The sequence below is a fragment of the Branchiostoma floridae genome, chromosome 14 (assembly GCF_000003815.2).
Source record: "Branchiostoma floridae strain S238N-H82 chromosome 14, Bfl_VNyyK, whole genome shotgun sequence".
In the NCBI taxonomy this organism is placed as follows: Eukaryota; Metazoa; Chordata; class Leptocardii; order Amphioxiformes; family Branchiostomatidae; genus Branchiostoma; species Branchiostoma floridae.
Genome location: NC_049992.1, coordinates 7,278,395 through 7,301,152, shown reverse-complemented (window position 1 = coordinate 7,301,152; position 22,758 = coordinate 7,278,395). Strand labels below are relative to the sequence as shown.

Sequence of the window (22,758 nt, the reverse complement as noted above, 5' to 3'; positions counted from 1 at the left end):
GGAATGACGAATTTTACGTTCCCTGTCTCTTGCCAACCCTTATCGAATGTTCACAGACCTTAATTCTTGTCTACCATATCAGCTGTACAGCTTTGCAATGAAGTGTATAAATCTCTTGCCTGCAGACGTATATCGAAGTGTCGGTACATTGCTTAAACTGAAATGTTACAAGCAGAAAAAAAGGTAATATTTATCTGAACGTTCTTGGCCATCAAAAGCTTGAATTGAGAGGGAAAAGCAATTGTATAAAAATGCGACCGTTTTGTTAAAAAAAAAATTAATTGCAAAGCAACAACCGTATTCATTACACAAAAGATCAAATTCTACTTCGGGTTATCTCATATCTTTCACTGCTGTGTCATGTATCATATTACAGATGCGTAACTTATAATCGCATAAGTCACGTATATTATTACACAGTCCTTGCCTGTTTCCGTCTCCTATCTCTCCGCCCCAGGTATTGCTCATAAGATGCCATCTTTGATTGGTTCCTTCTGCATCCTAACGTCGCCTCCGGCCAATCATATCCAACGACAGGGAAACGTTTGCCTTTATAGGGAAATCTTATGTTTCGCACTTTCAGATTGTGATAACGTTTTTGTCACATCCTTTCTTATTTATAAGTTGTACCCTTGGCGTTCCTTTGACACGGTAGATCAAAGAATGCCGATATCGTTCACCTATGTACAAGTCTAAACTTGCCCGCTTTTCATCGGAGCAAATTTCAAGTAAAACAAAGGATACAATGATGAGTAAAGAAACCAACAAAACTGAAATCTAAAAAAAAAAATTCCCATATGTTTGACAAGAACTGCTTGAAATTCAACCGAGCATAACGTATCTTTGTGGATTTATTATGAATTAATGTAATCTATATCTTTATATTTAGGTCCGACGCATAACCTCAATGAAAAGCGGTCAACAGGTCGATTTGAGTTTTTCATGCATGAATAAAATTCAAACAAACAAAAAACAAACAAACGAACGAACGAACGAACAAACAAACAAGCAAACAAATTGGCACGTGAGTACTAGTAGTCTGTGGTTCGAGGCTTGACAATTTTGTAAAATAATACCACAGGTACCTATTTACAAACTTGGGCATGTCTGTGCCTGTGAACCGCGTTTTGCCCACTTAAGGCGTCGTCTTGAGAGAGAATGACAGTCCGTCTTAGGCGAGGTGGAATCCATTCGAAACGCCCGTGCATGGCGCTGTGCTCGGCTCGCCCAACTGTACTGTATCACAGTGGTGCCGTATTAGCAGATATCCCTGACGACCGCCCGTCGAAAAAGCTCTTAATCTGGCTGTTACTCACAGAAAATATATATTTGTACTTAACGTATTTACAAACGTATCTGATAGAGCTATCTGTGTGGAGTGTTGTTTTCAACATATTAATATTCTGATGTAGACTTGCTGTCCAGTTGGAATGCGCGCGAATTTTAAGACAGGTACTTTTGGCTTACGTTATTCTAGTGAACTCTTAATTCTAGATGTATGAAACAACATATTTTTGTTGAAATAAATATCAGCAAGTCGTAGTATTAGTCGGGAAGAAAAAAAAAAGTTTGAGAACCCCCCTCTGTCGGATTGGCACGGCCCGCCGTATATAAGCCGCAGTGTCACCGATACCATCACATTCAGTACAACATGGCGGCCGGACGCACCGCTCAGACTTCCGCGTTCGCACTTTGGACTATTTTCGTGTGGATATTCACTGTTGAGGCCGCTGAAGGTGAGTTTGTGAGATAGATAGGGAGTATATCTACGCCTGTGAGAGATTTAGTGGGTTGTTGTGGTTTGGGGAGTGAGGAATGAGTTGAGAAAGTTGACGGTGCAGCAAAGTGTGGTCGGCTAGTTCTCGCGTGTGAACCAACCTTGTCCCGGTCTGTTTCAAAAACATTGCAATGCAACTTCTTTCTGACGGGCGATGCAAAAAATCACAAAAAACTCTCACCGATTGTTGTGTTTGAGTATGCCATGCATGAAATAAGGGTTGTAGTTTTTGATTTGGTGATGTAATGATCCCAGGGTTTGAAAGAAAGGAGGAAATATAGTCATCTGTCAAGTACTGTGCCAAGATATCAATGATGAGCTGTCCCATGTAGGTTGATACACGCTAGCGCCTGTGCCGACTGTTTTCTCACATTTTTAACTGACTCCCTCCCACATAATTTAACATTTTCGTGGACTGGGACTAAAAATACGTGTGAAAACTTCTCTATAAAAGCTTCTTGGGTAAGTGGAAAATATGTTTTGAAATTCAGGGTTTGGATTGGAAGAAATGGTAAAACGATGATTGTTAGCGACGGCACAGGAAGAAACGGAGTCAGAAGTTGTGGGGTGAACTTTGCGGTTTTGGACTCCGGACGCAAATTTTGCTTGTCAAAGATGATGTTTTACCTATAAAAGTTAAGATTTATCGTGAGTCAGGGCAGTTTTTATGTGAAAAGTGATAACAAGGATTGTTTTGACGTGGCCTTGCGGCCGAGTATCGGGTTGAATGAGCTGGAGGGTTTGTAGGAGGAGGAAGCGGGCGGTGGGCCCAGCTGTTTCGGCTGACGGTGCGATCCCGCCCGCATGCCAAACATACACGGCGCGTCGCGGAAGTTGGGCGGGAGGAATGTGTGGTCTCGGGCGGTGGAAGAAAACCCCAGCGCGTCTATCACTCATTTACCGTGTCTCCTGGTTTAATTTTCTCCCTCCAAACTTCGTGATTGACGTGTATTCTGGACAACACAAGGGAGAAGTGAGAAAAACACCAAGCAGTGGCGTTGTTGTGTAGTGACCCATTTGACCCGGCTTGTTGCTCGCTCCTCTCCATAACCGTCCCCTCGATGTAAGCGTCCCTCCCAAAACCGACTTTACAGCGCTTCTCCACTGAATTCCTCACATGTTACATTACCTTCTACTTGAGTAGACATCCACCAAGCCCTGTTTTACGTCCTGTGCGACGTAGTTGCCGCGGTTTTGTGGGAAAAGCGGCAGGAACTTAAGACGAATCTTTTGTTTCTGGCCCGGACCAGTTGACCCGGGCTGTCATCTAAACTCAACAGCTGTTCATTGCGTTCCATTGCCTAGATGGAAATCTTTCACTTCTCTGGCAAGATTATATGGATTCCGATGGATTTTTAGGGTGACAAACCTTCCAAAATTGTTGATTTGATTGATTTAGAAACATAAAAAAATGTAAGCATTTCTAAAATATATGATGCCATCTTTTCTGTCCAACATATGGTCCAATTCTCCAAAATAGTAGCATTCACTAACCTTATAACTGCATGATTTTAACTACATAAAATGTTTTAAACTCGTAACAAAGAAGATTTTAAATGGAATCGATGGAAAAAAGCATTCTTTAATTCAGAAAATATAGAGAAGGTATAACGATTACACACAATTCAGTACAGTAGTTTGTTTTGAGTGGTTAATGGTCTAGAAAAAATTCTGTGCAGCATTCTTCAGGCAATGTCCCAAAGCCTTGCTACGAAGGCATGCAGAAATGACCAGGTACATATGTGCCCGTCGTCTCTCGGTACACAAACGTGGGGAAAGATCAAGTCGTTTTATCTTGATTGTGTTTACCGACTCGTTTTCTAGGCGCACTAAAGTCAGGAATCTAAAGTGATTGCAACCCAATGGGTTTGCCAGACTGTTGTTTCACATGGGGCACACATGATTTTTTTGACTGTACACTAGACGAACGAATGAATCATTGTCACCTGGACTCAACCGATGGGAGCAAAAGATGCATAACTCTTCAAGTATGTTAGAAAAGAAGCCCTGAAAATTCGTCCCATTGTCGTAGAGGTTTTGGGATGAAAGGAAAGGGGGATTTTGGGATGTGTTTGGATAGTGAGGTATTTCCTAAAAAGGAAGGTGGACATGGTTAGTACAGCTTGCGAGTTTGCGACACCCACGGGGCTTTGCAATAAACACACTAGTGAACTAACCAACATTACCATTATTCAAATCCACCAAAGGGAAGGGGTATTTGTTTGTATTCACCATTCTGAGTCAGTTGACTTTAACAGTAACAGATATAGCCCATACATTTTCTTGCTGTGCTGTTAGTGTTATTCAAAAAGATGTCAAGAAATTTGACAAAAGATTATCTGTCTGAGTGTCCATGTTTTGCGGCGTAACCATGTTTACGGAGCTAGCAAAGCATCGAGATGTTTAGAGTTTTGAGTTGTGCCGTGAGTGGCCATGTTATACTGAAGGGTGCTCCACGGTGGGATTTGGAAAGGTTACCAGGGGTGGATGGCAAATAATGAGGTCTCTTCAGCCGAGCATGGCAAATTATTCTGCAGGCTCAGAACGGGGGAGAAGAATAGAACCAGTCTAGGGGATGGAAAGCCTTTTATGTCCTATCTCTCTCTGGAATAGGAAGGCTCATTTTTTTGGTTAATGAAGTCCAGTTCATTTGTTCTGGGGAAACAAAAAGTGTCCCCCGTTGAATTGAACTCAATGTGTATTTTACACATGTGTGAACCTGGGCCTTTTTATTGGCCTGGGCCTTTTGGTAAGGCAGTGCTAAATTTACCCACTGCTTGAGAAACTGTAGTGTCAGGGTGTGAAGGTGTGATCGGAAGGGCAAAAGGGCATGGCTAGCCAGTCACAAAGTAAACATGTCCTAGAGGAGGTGGGGGGAAACCCTCATCCAGTGACATTTGCTCAGCTCTTGCGATGAACAAACACTTGTCGTGTTGGCAGAAAACGCTACTGTAGTAAAATGGTTGCAACACGGCCAAATTTGGAAGCAGAGAAAAAGCACGGGATTCACCAATTGTGACAGTTTGGCGACCAGTCAATTTAACTTCTACACAAACAATGGCGGGAGAGTATTCAGTCGCTGATTAGTGTGAAATTCACACGTTTCTAACAGTTTGATCCTTGGACACACACAGTGTAACACTTCAATAGATATTGTTTAGGACATTTCCACTGAATAGTGAGGTACATACATGCACATGTAAGGGTTTCTGCCACGTCCATGTAGGTCCTTTGAACAGACACACAAATGTATGTGTCATACTTTGTGAAGATAATAAGCCCAGGAACTAATGAGAAGGCGGTATCTGACGTATGTCTTCAGGGCCCGTCTTCAAAAAAGGATGATTTAGATATAGTTTAATAGAGAGATTATGACTTCCATTATTACAGCTTTCAGAGTTAGGTTTTGCCTGTGATGATTCAAATGAACACTGACGCAAGAGAGCCCATGGCACGGAGAGCGGCAGGGATCAAACGAGCCTCCGTTGTTACAGCATCTTACGTTCAATCCTTAGAAGCTATGGGATCAATTAGGTATTGTCCACATGCACTATTCAGAAGGAGGGGGGGCAGGAATAACAAAAACAAATTAATGCCAGACAAATTGACAGAATTTAAAAGGCTGTTTTCAATTTTTGTGCTGTGGACTGTTTTCTTTTCAACCCCAGTTTTGTAGTAGGAGTAAGGGTAGACCACATGCCACGTAGCTTTGCCTTGAATATCAATGAGTCTGAAACAGTAAGCGACGCCGCACGAAAGCAAAAGTATATTTATCATATATAATCAGTCAATCTTATGAATGTTGGGAACAATCAAAGCTATGTAGATTTGTGTGGGTAATATTATTGTTCTGTACTGTTCTCACTTTGACAGTGTTTCCAATCCTTCTGCTCGTTTTAATCACAGTATATTGGAAATGAAATAAATATAGATTTTTTGGATGTTGGCAGATAATCAGGGTATCGAAAGGATGTTGTGAGTTGTTGAGTGAATCGTGCACTGCAATAAATTTTGTCACCAGTCCCATTCTATTCCAAGGCCAACTGTGATAATTAGATGACTGCTGGTTGGTCAAAACTTTGATTAAATCTAGAATATTGGAGTTCTCTGGTTGGTCAAAGATGTACTGTTATCCAGAATCTTGTAGAGTACACAACAATGTATAATAAATTTTGTCTGTTGGCAGATAGAAATTGCACAAGAGGTATTCAAGAACCATGAACTCTACCAATTTGACATATGTTGATTTGCAGCAGTTGATAGATATGTTTTTTTTCAATGTCTTTTCACAGAAGTTTTGCTGGACACAAGAAGTATGTCAACGCTAGCGGGATGGACCGTTAACCCTACCAACTCGGTGAGTAAACATCTTCATGTCTTCCCTGGCAGCCAGACAGGACCGGGTAGCTAGCGAGTTTTGTTTGGGGACCCAAGGCAGTCAGCCCGCAGATCTCACATTACTGTGCTCCAGGGGAGTTTAAGCCTGAAGGAGTAAACTGTCCTAGCTGCCTGATCCCGGCTGGCTCCCAGGGTATGTCTTGCCCATCTGCCAGTTGTGGGCTGGATAAATATTCACCCCCAACAAATTCCCAGACAGTTGTGAGGGGAAATGAGCTGTCAAGTGATGAGTTTTATGATGGGCACACACGTCATAAATTTTCATATTCCCGTCTTGTTTACTCAGTTACTGTCTGAGAAACAAGAGAAAAATGCCATGTTTTTTTTCTTGAAACAAATTTTGTTGTTTTTGGTGGATACACACAATGTTTCTTTAAATTTAGAACTTTGGTGAGGTGAATGTAGAAAGTTTTAATGATTTTGCCAAGGGAAGAAAAAAGCATTACGTGTGAGAGATGCTATTGAAGGCTTGTGTGTGGTTTCTGTTGGGTGTGAAAAATGTCACTACAAGAGTGTGGAGACATTATTTTGTAAATCTCCAAGCAGATGTTATGGTGGAAGACATGTTTCAACCAAACTTCTCTGGTATTTTTAAATGGTTAAATGAATGAATACCAGGTCCCAACAAAGGAATAGTACACATTTGTCCAATGCCAAGAAATACAAGAATTATATTCTGCTAAATGATTGTTCTTACATCTTTGTGATAATGAAAATGTAAGAACGGATAGATTTTTTCCTACATGCAAAAATTTTCCCACGTTTGTTACTCTCTACCCTCGTAGTATAAGTTAAAAGCACTTCACTTTTACAAGCAGGGCTCAAAATACCATCTGCATATGAGAAATGAAGTTCATGTTGCTAAGAAAAACACAACTTTCACAGCAATAAATTTACATCTGTGTAGCCCCCAACTGTTCGGGACCAGTTCTCGCACTGGTGTCATGTCCTCCCTCCTGTTGGCACCAATTTGCTTCCCTCTCCCCCAGTAATTCACACCTGTGGACGGTTACCACATGATCTAGAGCTGTGTGGAAACAGCAGGGCTTGAGTTCCCCCTCATCATGTGGCCGAAATTGGGGCCTGATTACATGGGTTAATGCTGATTATAGGTTATTTTGTCCACTGGTCACATCTGGTGGGGCCCTTCCTTCCCGGTCGCAGCGTGCCGCCTCCCGCCTCCGTTCGAACCCAGGAAACGACGAGGATTCCTGCCCTCTGGGCTTGAGAAATAATTCAGTCCCTGGAAATGATGAAAATTTCTGCCTTCCGGGCTGGAGAAGTAATTCACTCCTGTGCCAAGTTAATAAAATGTCTCTGAAGACGGTGACAGATCGAATAACGGTAAGGGTAGGAGGTTAGGAGATTTGTGTCCTCACTGAAATCATTTCACTTTTGGTAAACTGAGGAAGATATGAGAAGACTGAACATAGTACTAGTTACGGAGGGGGAAAGGGTGCTCTGACAAGTTTTATGGATAGCTTTTATTGTCAGCTATAAAGAAACAAGTTTGTTCCGCTTTCAAAAAAGGTTTCACACCTAGCCAGTTATCCGAATGAAAAGTTTGGCCTCACGAAAGCCGGAAAATTCTCCTCAATCCCTGTTGTCCATCACTGTATTGTGATGTCCATAGTCTAGATTGCGGGAGGGGGGAAGTGGTTGACTGATGTAGGTATCATGTTAACTGCCACTTATCGGTTGTTGTTTTAGGGATGTCTTTTCTTGTTCATCCCCCAAATAAACAGACCTTCCGTACACCCACCTCAACTCATCCCCCCAGTCTGGTAAGACAAAGAGAATCTATGCAAGACTTGATTGGTTAATGCCGAGTATGGGATTATGGGAAGGGTTTCCTGCTTTAGATGGTATCATCCCTGAATAATGTCCTCTTCAGGATCAGGATTTTGCCCCGGATAAATCTCGCCATCAGGAAGCCGTAGATTACAGGCGATCTATAGGGCAGATCACCCTCGGAAACTGTGCGTGATCCTGTGAAATACGCGGGGAAGGAAGATGATCTATGGAAGTGTTCCGACCCGTCAGGCGCCCTCTGGTGCGTCTTAGCCTCCCTCAAATGGCAGGGAAAGTCTTGATATAAATCGTCGCTTAATGTCTTTCAATGGGCTCCACGATAAAGGACCGAAATTGCCAAGGGTAGAGCAGCAAATGGCTCGTGCAAGGGAGAAAGAGTACAGTTCTTTGGCATACAAGTAGTAGGGTGATTTTTACGGCAATGATCTGTGTTGTGAGAGTTTTTGTTGCCAGTTTTCACCCGAGAGTTAAAAAATCATGTTATTGTGTATCAGTTAATGAGTAAACTTCCCGAACCGAAAAAGGATCAAATACTCCACCCGAAAGGACAGTCAGATGTCTACATCTGTGTTAGTTGGATTTGTCTGTTTTTTAGAATCACAAAAATAGAAACTACGGACGTAATCGTTCGCCCTTTCTGATGTCCATTAGAAGAAGAGCACACAATCGTCTAGGCTGGCGGCCAAGTCAATGTTAGCCGACACCTAAAAAATCTTTCTGGACATGTCGGGGTCAGGGAAAGGTTTGGACTTGAGGGTGTGAAAACATCTCGACAGGGTTGGTTCAGACGAGCTTAAGCCCTTCTTCCTTCCTTGTCTGTGTGTGGTGGGGCAGTGAGACGCCTCGTGCCAGGAAAAATCAGCCCTCTAAACCTAAACAAGCTCAAGCTGCTCGGATTCTAGGAAGCTACGAAGCGGACGCAAAGGAATGATCTGGATTTGCTTGTCCGCCTGAATCGACTTCTATCCCTTGCTCAAGGCCAATGCTGCAATTAAAGCGGATGTTACCTCTGATGACGGGCATTAAGCGGAAAATGGGAGACTATCGGGAGAAATTTGCACCAATCAATGCCAGCTAAATGATTACGCTTCCGACAATTATCCATGTATCAAGATAATAAATGCAGGAGGAATCCCTTAAGGCCCAAAGCCATTGTTTTGTGGAATGACTTGTGTATGAATTGCAGCTGAAATCGTTAAAGGTGCCCCAACAAATTTAGATATCCATCGAGAGTCTTCTCAGAGACAAGGTGCTTCATCATAGATAAGCAGCATGGATGGCTACCCCAGGTTGTCATTCTCCTCGGAATAAGAAGATTTACAGACTTGGCAAGGCAAACAAAGTAGTGTTAAAGGCTGATAAAGGTTTTATTTGTTGATCAAAGTCAGATAGACTAACTGCTGCCAAAAAGAAGGTATTTTGACTGGTGCTCTATGATAGATCTATAAACCAAACTAAACTGGAAATTTTCAGGAAATGAATGAGGTTTTCATTGTTTCATATTCTATTCCAGGCTTCTGTAATTTCAAGAGATTTACAATGAGTTGAATCGTCATTTTAAGATCACCGTATTAGCGAGTCAACAGTGAGATCCAAAAAGTCCTGAAATGGAAGAAAGCATTGCTGACATTATAGAGGAAGTCTGTAAGCTGATCTGCAATACATGTCCCTTCTAACATGGCATACCTCACTTTCCAACCTGGGATGCTAGATTCACCCCGTATATATTCCAAGCCCCCCTCCCGCGGCCGGTAACAAACACGGATAGATTCTTGCCGCGGGACAGGTAAAAGGGATCAGGTCGCTCCCTCATCTCACCTATCGATTTCTGCCCATGCGTCATATTCTGTCACCTCCGCTGCACATCCCCGACAGCCGCTATTAATTAGCCCGCGCAGCGAGCGACACACAGATTGATTCTCGTCGTAATCTGGGAGTGCGCCGCCGCTATTCTGATCACTCGGTGCATCAAACTCCGAGATCACTCACTGGTCGTAAAAACGAGACCTCACTAATGCCGTCGTTGGTATTATGTTGATCTTTTTAATGCCCTCAGAACCGAGAGATAGAGAGAGAACTAGGCCACAAATGGGTTAGACTCTAAGCCCGAAACACTTCTGTTCGGACGGGTAGCCCGTCAAAAGAGCTTTTATTACACCATGTGACATATGTGTGGTGAGAAGTAAGAGTTGTTTTTTACTGTGGGCTTTGGTACAATGGGTCTGTAATCTTTGTATGTCCCAGTTTTGGATTTTGATGGCTAGTTTGGGAGCGTAAAATCAAGGTCAGATCTTTGTCCAGCAAGAGAAACATGTACTGTTTCTGATTGGCTCTTCTCTAGCACTTTTTCTGATGTGTTGACGTTGTTACCAGTTTTTCTGGTCAATTCACTGGCTCAAAAATTGGAAGTTATGTCTTGGGTTAGATTAAAGATTTACTACCAATAATATAATTCAAATACAATTCAATCTCTACAACTGGATTTAAAACAGAGATTTACTTCTGGAGTCAATTTCCGTTTCTTTCCAGTTTTAGAGATCGAATGGTATTTGAGTATTGTTTACCTGGATGTCTAACCTTCATAAACGAACTACCAATAATGTACTGTATTTATGGAAAATTTACATTACAATTATTTCCTCTCATTTTATGTTGTTTCTTTTTTTCTTCCAGTGGATTGAGGTGAGCAATTTGAGTCCAGACACCGGCCACCCCGTCAGAACGTACCAAGTGTGTCAAGTCCAAAGGGAGGACCAGAACAACTGGCTAAGAACTGAGTGGATCCCCAAAAAGGAGGGGCAGAGGATCTACGTGGAAATCCGATTCTCCATCCGCGAGTGCCGGGATATACCGAACGTCGTCTCGTGTAAGGAAACCTTCGACTTCTACTATTTCGAATCCGACCAAGACGATGCTACGGACGAATATCCTGCCTGGAACGAATCGGCGTACACGAAAGTGGACAGAATAGCGGCGGACGGTAGGTTTAGCAACGTGAACGTTCAGGAGATCAACAAGGAAATTCGCAACATCGGTCCCATCACCAAGGACGGATTCTACCTGGCCTTCCAGGATTCCGGAGCGTGCATGTCTCTTCTCTCGGTACGAGTGTACTACAAGGTTTGCCCAACGGTAGCGCACAGCTTGGCAACCTTCAACAAGACCGTGACTGGCCCCGAGGTCACGTCCCTCGTCCAGGCCGCCGGTTCTTGCGTGCCAAACGCAGAAGTCGAGGCCCAGCCGACGGTGCAGTGCACCAGCGATGGGAAGTGGACGCTGTTTGCTGGCGGTTGCCGCTGCCTCCCGGGACACGAGCCCGAGTCCGACGGCTGCACCGGTAAGTCCCCAGTTTAATTTAAAGGCTCAATATTTACTCGTAGTGTAGAGTAGCCCCGGAGTAACAGGCACGGTTGATATTTCGCAGCCCAACAATAGTGTTCTGTTGTGCAAGCATGGGTCGGGGCAACAAAGCCGATCCATTGTTGGGCGTGGGGATGTGTCGCCTTCGTGTCAAGAACATGTTTGAATGGAGCTTTATCCAAGGGCCCTCTCATGTTCTGAAAAGGGGCTCGTTTACGGGTTTCTCTCTGGAGGTTCCGAGCTTTGAAAGTTGGTGGTTATTCAAGCCTATAATGAGGTTACAAAGAAGGCCGGGGAGACCAGTGGTAGCCGGAGTACACTTCTGGACTGTCTCCATGCTATGCAAACACTCTGCGTACCCAAACTCTGCTAGTTCCTGTTCTTGCCTAATGAGTTGAGCAGCCCAACCCTAGGCCTGGGCAAATTTGCAGACCAGCTTAGCGGAAAATGAGTAAACCTTGTGTCTTTTCAACGTTTTGAACCTCTCCCCATCTGCATAACAGTACTGGGTGACCCTAGTGCCATCCATACTATGCCCATCCTATATTTAGGAACATAGCAGCCCAGCCGAAAAGAGAGCCATATCCTGACACCACTTTGAAACTCGATCTTATGATTAAGATACAAAATAGCTTTGCGTACATGTCTGGGGAAAGGAACCAAAACATACAACTGTAAACAGGCTACTTCAACTCCTTCTCTTTTTAAGAGCTGTCAGTTTGCGGCTCCATTTGTCTGTAGGTTGGAGTGCCCCGTATTTGCACCTAGTGTTCGGCTTACTCCCGAGTCAATGTTTAGTATGTATGGGACGTCCGGTACCAGAACGCTTAATCAAAAGAGATCGGAGCGTCGGCCCAGACAGAGATGTGAGAGGCCCAATTTCACCAGGTCATGACCTCTGCTACCATATCGTTCCGTTGCGGCCATGTTGTTGATCCTGTAATAGGAACAGATAGACTCTTTTCCATCGCTACTCCCTAAATATTTCATAACCGTTACAGCTCATGTGATAAAAAGAGCCATTTTCAGATACGTAACTGTTAAAATATGCGGGGAAAACCTTTGTAAAGTCTTTGAAAGTGGCCACCATTGATTTAAACAACAAGAGTGTTCTGGTTTGAGTGGCGCGATCGAACGGATAGCCTAGCAACCAAGACTCAAGGGCCCACAATATTGCGATTAGTGAGTCAGTTTACTTTACCATTGACAAGTGTGTAGGAAGAGGAGGGGTTGCCATGATAAGTTTATGTCCAGGGGATTCACTCATATGTGGTATATCAGTGAGAAGGCTGGAGGTCAGGGGTGGCTAAATATGAGTCGTATGTTGTCAACAAGATCCCATTGATGGTAACAAGATCACGGTTTTCATACCAGCGGCTTGAAAGGGCAGAGGAAAGGATCACCGGCGAGGTGATGAGAAACATTTGTTGGTGCTTCTCAAGCTGTGATACCAAGGTTCTAGCTAGTACCCGTCCTTCCGTCCTTTGACAGAATTTTGATGCTGGGGACGGACAAAAATTTTGCCCATTCTGTCCTCTGTGACTGACAAAATGGGCATATGATAAAATTTTGCAAAGATATAGAGAAAGATGCTTCCCAAGCCGAGAGCTTGCTGTGATACTGTTGATTTGTTATGTGAAGCCTCTTCTCTCCGGCTGTAATACAATTTGCGAATCATGTGTCTGCCCAAAGATTGGTCTGCCAGAGTTTTATTCTGGTGTCAAATCATCACTGGAGCAATCTGTCTCTACAAGGAGCTTGTGATTACGGTGTATGTTTTTCCCAGACCAGACGTGTTGTGGATATGATTGTTTTTGCAGCGGCAGACCAGGAGTTGTCCGGAATTGTTATGTTTTCCCCCCGCAATAAGGGAGGTGTTGAAAATGTCGAATCCGGCGTGAACTGAAGTGTGGAAAAGCTCAGGCCTAATGCAGGGGGTTTGATACAGTAGCAGTCTCAGTTTGCCCTGGAGGGAACTGGATCTACATTCCCTGTAGTAGTCTAGGTGTGTGCAGCTCAGGGTTGTACATGCCTGGGGCTCGTGCATAGGCAGAGGCATCTGCGGAATGAATGTGATTTGCTTCCCTGATTAATATTGCACCACCAAATAAGGCAATATTCTGCATTTGCCTGAAATATGGATTGAAAAAGAGCTATTCTTCCTATCAGACTACTTTTGGGGCTGAAAAGATAGAAGAAATCAGGCAACCCATTCCTCCATCCTGGGAGGTAAATTTGCTGGGTGAGACAGAAAAAAATACTACCATATTTGTCCCTAAAATCTGCACTTCTTGGAATGAAACTGTTGAAAACCTATTTTCATGAGCTTGAAATGACATGAAAATCAACAGCAATGGCTCCCAAACAATGAGTGGGACAGGAAAAAATTAAAGCTGGAGATGTGCCTTGAGCTAATCAACGGATTTTCCTTCTCCGGCTAGCTAACTCTTTCAGAAAATCATGCATCCCTTTTCCCCAATTCTGTACAAGTGTTTTCAGCCCCAAAGGGAGCATAGTACTTTTATTAGAAACAAGGGAGATGATATTGAGCTAATGAAGCTACTATGTCCCTGTGTTGTGCTCCTCAGTAGTGTAGAGTGATGAGGTGTCTGATGGGCGTTGTTATCTGTCAGGCACTATGGAGTAATAAGGCTGAGTGCAGCTTTCGAGACCTGTCAATCACACAGATAGAGAGGCAGATAGCCCCTGTTCTGGCTTCTGTCAAACATCCTCCGCTGACCAGTAGCCAGCAACAAGTGGGGAGTGACAATTTGTGGTGGACATCATAATCTCTGACCATGTTTGGCTTTAGGTCACATACTCTCCAGGGGAATGATGGTATGATATGATAGCTGCATGGCCAGGGATAGTCAGGGCATTGCCTCAGAAGTCCAAAAGGGGATGCCGTTGTCGTAAATAAAACTGACGTAATCAGTTGTATCTGTGTCATTTCTGCAGTCGTAAAAGAACCCAGGAATCGGTATACTGGTGAATTGATGCACTAGGATATGCCTCGGTCAAACCGATCAAACAGTCTGTACTACAGTGGTTGCATTTGATGCATTCTAGTACTTCTAGTACATGTACTAGTCTACTGTATCTTTGTGATTTCTGCAGTTGTAAAAAAATCCAGGAATCGGTATACTATTAGTGAATTGATGCCTCGCATGTCAAACAGTCTGTACTACAGTAAGTGCTTTAGCATTTGATCCATACAAGTAATAGTAGTAGCCAAGGAGGTACTGTCTTGCTGAGAACACGGTCCAAAGACAACAACCAGAAGATAAAACAGACATCTGAGCGAGCGAAGGTCAGGTTGGGCCACGGATGAACTCAAGACGGGATCTTGTCAGGTCTTGTCCTGTTCTGCTGGAACAACCGCGCAGTGTGTTTGGGCGGAGTGCAGGAAAGGCGAACGGGTTGTGGTAATGGGGCATGGGTGGCTGGGAAAGCTAACAGGGACGGCTCGGTTCACGCCAACACGTCAGCGGGAAACAATGTCGTGTCAGCGCTTAGCAGAGGGTCACCGGCACGGGACGGACTCTCACCACTCGGGAAACTCCAACTCCTGCTGAAGCAGTTAGCATGGATTTGTTATTGTAGAAACATACATGAAACGTGCGAGAAGTACCGGGTAGTGACACAAAGTAGAGAGTGACTCAGAATCAGATGTTGTCACTAGGCCTAGGGTCACAGCAAAATGAATGTCATTTCATTCTTCTTCTGTCAACAGCAGAGAAAGTGAGACATTGAGATTGTTTTACCAGACACCACGCATGCTGTGACTTCTGAGAAAGAGACACCAGGGTTGGGCATTACTGCGAAGTCAGCAGTTTCCTAAAAACTAAACTGACTCAGAATTTTGAAAATCTATTGAGTTTCCAGTTGTTCACATTTCTAAAGAAGCCTTTGGTATTGTATTGTTTTTCTATAGAAACTGTCTTCAGTTTACAATTGCAGAAAGAGTTATTGCACGATTTTGTAATTTCTTTTTGGAAACTGTACAACAGTAAGATTTGCTGCATCATGATTTGAAAAGTTTGCTAATGGTTATTCTGTCCTCATGCCAAATTTGTGCTGTGATGAGGAATTTGAGCGGTTCTTTCGGAGCAGAAAGGTTTCCCGATGCACACTTGTGACAAACGACAGAACTTGCCCCAGGTCAGCAGATTGCACGGTGATTGATCGCTCGTATAGAATTAGTATTCTCCTCCCCACACCTCCGTTCTAAAACTCCAGGTAAGGGGCTTAAGGCCGCATCAATTTGATTTGTCGTTTCTCGGACCTAAAGAGTTAAGAGTGAAACGGAATATCAACATGAGCCTGAGTAGAAAGTCTGCACTGGTACATACAGTTTCAGAGAGTGAATGTAGTCAGCATCAAGTCTTCCTCTCAGCCCTCGTTTTTCATCTTGCTGAATTTTTGCCTTTAAATGTGTAAGAACCAACGAATTAGCTTACAGTGACCTAGGGCTCCAAACTCTGTCCTTGGCAGGGATAGGGAGATCCCAGCTTACTGGAGTTTTGGGGACAGCCAAGGACATCTAAGGGCTAAGCTACATCTTGTTGATGGATAAAGTTTGCGCTCCCCCCTCCCAAATTACATGGCTGTTTGGTACATTCCTTCTTCACACATATCACTGATCGGAGCCATGGAAATATGCGAACAGAATCATTTTTGGCATGTTTGGTTCTGCTCGGCGAGTTGGTATTGTCTCACCCATTTGAGATAATTAATTCAAACCTGGAACGGACGGAAGAACATCTTGGCTGAGGTGATAAGGAGCACCTACCGGTACCTGACCATTATTCTTAAAGACGATAATAACAGGATAAAAATTCTGTCTCCCCGTGTTTTGCGTAAGATGTCTGGTTGTGATACAATATCAGGTGACAGTCCATTTCCAACATCCTGTCTTCCTGACATTTCCTTATGTAAATTCTAGCATTTCGCCGTCAGAAACGATTTCACTCCGAGAGTTTCTTTGATGGAAGATAGCTGAGGTTCCCTGTGACATCTTCCGAGAAAAAAGAACAAACGGCGCTCGGAATAATACCAGTCCGGAACTGAATGGAAATCTTGGCATTTCTCTGGATGTGGAGAGGGGAATGTGAAGTAGCCGTTGGGGCAACATTGACACTAATCAGCCTTGTAGTCTGCCCCTCTCAGCGGTGCATTAGCGATATCCTGAAGGGAAACCTTGGCTTTTAATTCGTGTCAAAGGGGAGGGGGAATGAAAAAGATATCAGGAACCGTCCGGGGGACTGGCAGCAAGACAGTCTGTCGCCCTGTAGAAATAGCCTAGGTCTTTCCACAGTCTGTTGTAGGGTTCCTCGGAAAATTGGGCCGGCAGTTTGTGCCCCCGACAGAAGGAGAAGAACAGATGTTGCTGGAAGGGGAGGGACACATGCAAGACTTGGCGACGCCAGCCATGAATAAAGAAAGCAAAAATTCGCAGTGCCATAGAACAGCTGTTATTCCCTGTCTTGCAAATTCTGATACCCGAACCTTGTGAGTGTGTGTGTGTGTGTGTGTGTGTGATTGAAATAGCTGTTATAGAGCTCAAGGTATAGTATCTTTGTGGGGCTACATTTTGATCTCATAAAGTAGGAGATAAAGATAAAGGCCTGTCTATAATGAGATCTAGATAGCTGGAAATAGCTTCTTTATCTTGTTTGCTTAGCAACAGCCCTTGTTCAAAGGAAGTCTCTTTTAATAGCTATACTCAAACCTTTCGTTGTACATTCTTGAAGTTCAGATACAAGCACGTGTAGTATGAGGGATGTTCATCCTTGCAAGGACAATTTTGTGATTATCAGAAACGAATGAGGCTCCAAAGGACTGATAGTTTTATCAGAAAGTTAAGATGTATTTGTCTCCTTTCTGAAGATGTATTCATAGAAGCAAAAGCATACACAGAAAACCATTGGTCTGCCAAGCTAATAATGAGAAAGCAGGTTCACTCTTGCCTTCAGAAGTAATACAAGACCAGATGATTACATGGGGAAAGTTGTTGTCTTTAAATTGGATCTGTCCAGCTGGAAATATCCTCCTGATTCGGTGGTTTGCGGCAAACCAGCTGTCCTGCTGTGAACGGGGTCGTCCCTTTGTCGTGCTAAATGGAAAATGCCCGGCTCGCACAATGGCGGAACAAGCTCACCTGGGGTGAAAGTACTGCCTGCCCTGTAATTATCCGCACCTTTGTTTAACCTGGGCACGTCATCTGGGATAAGACTCTGACAGAGACAGATGAAGACAGTACTATAAAGGGAAGGTGGTTTGGCAGAGTGTCTCAGGCTTTCAGATGGAAATGCAAACGATCACAGATAACGAATGGTTCACCTGTTTGGTGCTGTGTGTTGTAAATGGGGGATGATTACGTGACATGTGCAGATGATGATGGGTCATGATGTATGGACAACCCAGATTGTTAAGGAAATGTCGTCTCGTTAACGAGCAAAGCACTTCAGCTGGAGGGCGTAGGTACAGTCCCGAACACTCAGTGTAATTTTCCTGAATCAGTTTGCCAGTGCAGAAATCTTAACATGTATAGGGTTACAGTTTCCCTCATAGCATTGATACCCTAACTTGTCTTCATGTATTTACTGTTAAGAAACCTTGTCAAAAACTTAGAAATCTTACAAGGAATTTGCTGAAAGTTCCTTGCCTCCCATAGCAATGCTTTGACATGGTGGCTGGACAATGTTGAGAAATCTTACTGAAAACTTGAAACATTTGCAACATATCTGTCCTAGAACAACCCCTAAAAGCAACACAAAAACTAGCTGTTCGGACCACACTTGACATTGACCACATTGCCAAAAACAACAAAAAAATAATGCCGGAATGTAATATTTCTTCCTCAAGTTGAAAGGAGTAATTCTAGAATGACTATACTGGAAGCAGTTGTTTAGCGTCTGTCTCCAACGTTAAGCCTTACATACACAGTATGGTTTCTGTCTTGCATGTCTGTCTGTCAAGCCAGCTTGGGTATTTTGTGGTCTGGGAAAAACCACCGTTTACAAATGGAAATGAAAAGAAAGTATGTGGCTGTAGCCGTGTTGACCCACAACAAGCTATCCACAATTTGATACGTTTCATAGTGAAAGAGATACCAGGCTATATATCGGCAATCAAAATAAGTACAAATTTGCTTTCTTTCATTTGTATGAAACTCCCAAATGAGGTTGAAATCCTTGTAAGCCTTGTTTGAATAATGTCTGTGCAACCACAATTGTTGAGGTGAGGAAAACGCAATTAGCATAAGACTGCTAATTACCAGACCTTATTTCCCAGGGGGGCAGACAGTTTATTCCAGAAAACAAAGGGAACGAATTCTTCTCCGTGTGACTCCTTGTCGGCCATTGTTGCGAGTCGTTCTTCCATTTACCGGGACAAAAGGACGGACATGTTCAGTCAGTCCCGACCAGCTGGTGCCCCCTGGAAAACACACCTGTTTCACCATCGGAACTGCAAGCTGGAACCGTGAAAAATTGGACATTTTGTTGCCACTGTTATTGAATTATTCCCAGGTATGCTCTTTGAAGAATACACTCTGTTGAAGTGCATGTACTTACGACTTTTGGGAAGTGCACAGCACATAATGAGATTTTTGACACATATAACTTCAACAAAATTATGCCTTATGCGAGCTAAAAACAAACAAACAAACGGCAGACGTTGTAAACACAAAGTAACAAACAAACAAAGACAGAAAAAGTATAATCAAGTATCTGGTCCCCTGCACTCTCCCTGACATACAACATTGATATATATGTTTTTGTGACATCCTGAGATTTTTCTATTGAGCACTCAACGAATGCTTGTCACGTATGTGCAGGTCGACATACTGAGTGACAGTGTTTGTCCCCATTTCCGCGCCCCCTCAGAGCGACACTTTTCCCATTAGCAGTATTGTACATGTACTCCCACCAGGGGCCCACCCTACCACAGGGATAACCACGTAATAGTGCAAATTAGAGGTTAATTCTCCAGCAGGAATCGCGACCTTCTCTACCTACCGAGTAGCTGGATGTTAAAAGAACCATTTTATCTGTTTTCCCCTCCCTTCATAGCAACCAGGCGCTATTTATAGCCGGATGGTCCTGCGAAATGAAATTCTTGCTGTGTTAAAATTAGTTGGATTCATTCAGGTGGAAGTGAAGGATGCGGAAAGGCAGCTCGGAAAATTGGGCCAGAAATCAACCGCACTGACGAATGGGACGCAGCGTTCCCGCGGCCGCCACCGGCATTCAGATAATGCCGTTATTAAAAGCCGTGACGTTAATCACTGGTGTGATATGTAACCTTTGTTTAGATTGATCACGCTCAGAGACTTTTCTAATTGTTCTTGTCCAAACCACTTTTTCCATGCTCATCAGATAGCTTAAAATTATTGTGGCATCTTATACAATTGCTTGGAAAGAAATCTAATTTTTATGATAAATCCAAAAAAACGGAGGATTTTTTTAATAAGGTAGTACCTGCATATTATGGTTTTATACACTTATACAAGAAACGGGATCATTCTAAGGTCCTTTCCTTAGGAGAAGGGCAGCTTTTTATTTAGATTTCCAAACTAAGCTATTTTATAATCAAGGCGCATTCTACACACCTTGTGTATTGAGCTGTGGAATAGCCTGTTGAGAAATAGGGTGTGAATGACCAATATAGAAGTGTCTATTCCAAGATAAATGTCTTCAGGTAGCGCAGTATAAGAAATGACACGGTTGCTTAGACTTCTTGAAGTGAAATAATGACGTGACAGAGCGAAAACTCGCTGTTTGCCGGAAACCATTCCGTCAACTGCCATATCTTCCGAGCGGTCGTTCACCCAGTCGAGTTTTCTCCCTATTCTTATCCTTCCAATTATTTTGGTGCGATGCCTTCAATTTGCCTTAAATCTACTTTCCCCGATTAGCCGGGAAGAGAATTACCGAGACCATAATCTTCCCGCTCCAAGTCATTACCCTTTTGGTTCAATCTGTTTCTGTTTGCGGAGCTCCAAGTCCGTGAATGGTCTCCCTTGATGACTTGAAGGCTGCTGGTCTGTCCATGGCTCACAGGAAGATAGTTATCAGAATGTCCAATAAAGAAAAGAAATGAACTTTCTTTGTTGTCTGAAGCAGGTCTTGGTGTTGGCTACTTTAGTGTTCTGTTGCAGGATTTAAAACATCACATCTAGACGGTCCTCAAATGTGCAATGCGAGGATTCTCATACATTTTTAGCTAGCCTTTCTAGTAGTTTTGGATACTAGTAACAGTTAGTAACTGTAAATAAAAGTAGCAGAGGGATAGCAACAGTTTTTATGTCTCTATGATATTATTACATCCCAAGTTTGCGATAGTTGTTTAGGCATAGCAATAGTCTTTTGTGACATGGCACTACCTCCTCTACTTCTCGCATCACTTTTGTGTCAAACTAACGTCGTTAAGGTTATTCAAGCACAGACAGATCAGAAAGCAAGTCTGAGTTTATTTGCCATGGGCCAATTGGTTCTCCGTGTAACAGTAGTAGTTGCCTATATGTATGGTTCCTAATGAAATGAAAAAGCCTTTTTGATGTGGACACATTTGAACAGTGGGGTTTGCGGAGGGTCCTCTAATTAGTCTCAGTGTTTACTTTGCCCTGCGAAGCTGTTTTCTCTCCAAACTATCCGACAAGGAGGAATTTTGATGTGTAAAGACAGTTTCTACTTCGCTATGGGCAGAAATGGGAAAGCACACAAAGGGAAGAAAAGGGTTCTTTCTAAATGTAGGTGGTTAATGGTGTTTGTATGCGGATAAGAAGGCCATCATAACTTGTTCCTTTCTTAGGGGTCGATAACACTATTATTAACAGTTTGTTGACGTTTCTCGAACTAAAGGAAAAGTGCATCATAGCAACAACAACATTGGTTTGAAATTGTTGAAGGAATGGTATTATCTACCAAAGTTATGTCCTGATTTTGTTAACTTACAGAAAGCATTAAAAGCGTTAAACTTTTTCAGTTTTCTAGCCCCAAGTTCTGCGGACCAAACAGTAGAAACTTTTGATGTCATTAACCAATGTTTTCTCCTTCAAGACACACAAAAGAGAAAAAGTGCATTACATACAGCAAAAGATACTATTACACAAACCCAACTGTTAAACCCTTTGATTCAATTAAGCAATATCGTGTCCAGCAGATGCAAAACATTTTCCGCCAAGGGTGGAACGTAAAAGCAGCTATTGTTAAGGTCTCAGAACACAGTATTTCTCCGCGACCCCCGTCCCCAAAAGTAGTTCGGGTTAAAATAGTGCACCGCAGTACTTGCAAAGGCCGTAGTTATTCTTCCGTGTACAACAGCGAGGTGGAAACTGTGGTGAATGGTAGAGGAATATATCGTTGTTGATACGGTATAAGTTGGATTACGTTGCTCCTTCGGCCAGCGGGAATTTGCGCCTTGATACTGTTACCGGCACTTCCTGTTCGTCGCCTGCAGTTCCATGACCTCCGCTGGGGGTCAAATCAAAGTGTCTTTTATGGAAAAACGAGCAGGCAAATCTATGCTCATTTTCAGATATTTTGTAGGTCGTACCCTCGACTTCAACATACTAAATTCTTGTAAATTGTATCTGCACCTTTCTATAGGTTTTGAGTCGTCGAACCACCTCACTTTGGGGTCCTTAACCATGTAAATCCCCATAGGCGAAAAACTGTGTTCTGAGACCTTGAATCACAGCGTTAATTCCCCAGGGACGGGTAATAACATTGAATTCGACTGATATGTTAGGAATTGACCTCGGCTGACTTGAACTGTAACATTTTTGTTACCGTCAGAACCGCCGTTACCATGGCAACGGCCGCCAAGACCGAACCCTATGCTTAAGTATAGGACTTATTGCGGCCTAAAGCCCGCTCGACACCCCCCCCCCCTTTTCCGCCCTAAAAAAGACTAACCCCCAATCCAAATCACTCAGAACGGTAGAATGTGGTCTGACAAGCATCTTGTAGAAGAAAAAGTCAACCAGAATATTAAATTTGTTGAGATAATGAGACCAATTAGCGGCCCCTCAGATAGTCCTTGTACAGGGCCGACACCTGTGCTAGGCGCCGAAGTGCAAAGTTGGCCATATCTCAGGAACCATTTGGGTTTCTGTTCTAAAATTTGGTATGGTTTTATATCTTGACTAGTTTTATTGTATGAATGAAAAGAAATCCAAGGTCAAGTTGGTTTAAGGTCTCAGAACACAGTATTTCTCCGCGACCCCCGTCCCCAAAAGTAGTTCGGGTTAAAATAGTGCACCGCAGTACTTGCAAAGGCCGTAGTTATTCTTCCGTGTACAACAGCGAGGTGGAAACTGTGGTGAATGGTAGAGGAATATATCGTTGTTGATACGGTATAAGTTGGATTACGTTGCTCCTTCGGCCAGCGGGAATTTGCGCCTT

The 22,758-nt window shown here is 43.2% G+C and overlaps 1 protein-coding gene across 2 annotated transcripts in view; it reads left to right on the top strand.

Annotated features, from left to right (window-relative positions):
* The first annotated feature begins 1,636 nt into the window (after nucleotides 1–1,636).
* LOC118430747 (ephrin type-B receptor 3-like) overlaps nucleotides 1,637–22,758 on the top strand; it is a 99,567-nt gene continuing 78,445 nt past the window's right edge. For both annotated transcript variants that reach the window (XM_035841763.1, XM_035841762.1), the window contains exons 1-3: nucleotides 1,637–1,736; nucleotides 6,070–6,134; nucleotides 10,661–11,324. In XM_035841763.1, the coding sequence (XP_035697656.1) occupies nucleotides 1,652–1,736; nucleotides 6,070–6,134; nucleotides 10,661–11,324 (814 nt within the window). In that variant the 5' untranslated portion in view covers nucleotides 1,637–1,651. The remainder of the gene's footprint in view (nucleotides 1,737–6,069; nucleotides 6,135–10,660; nucleotides 11,325–22,758) is intronic.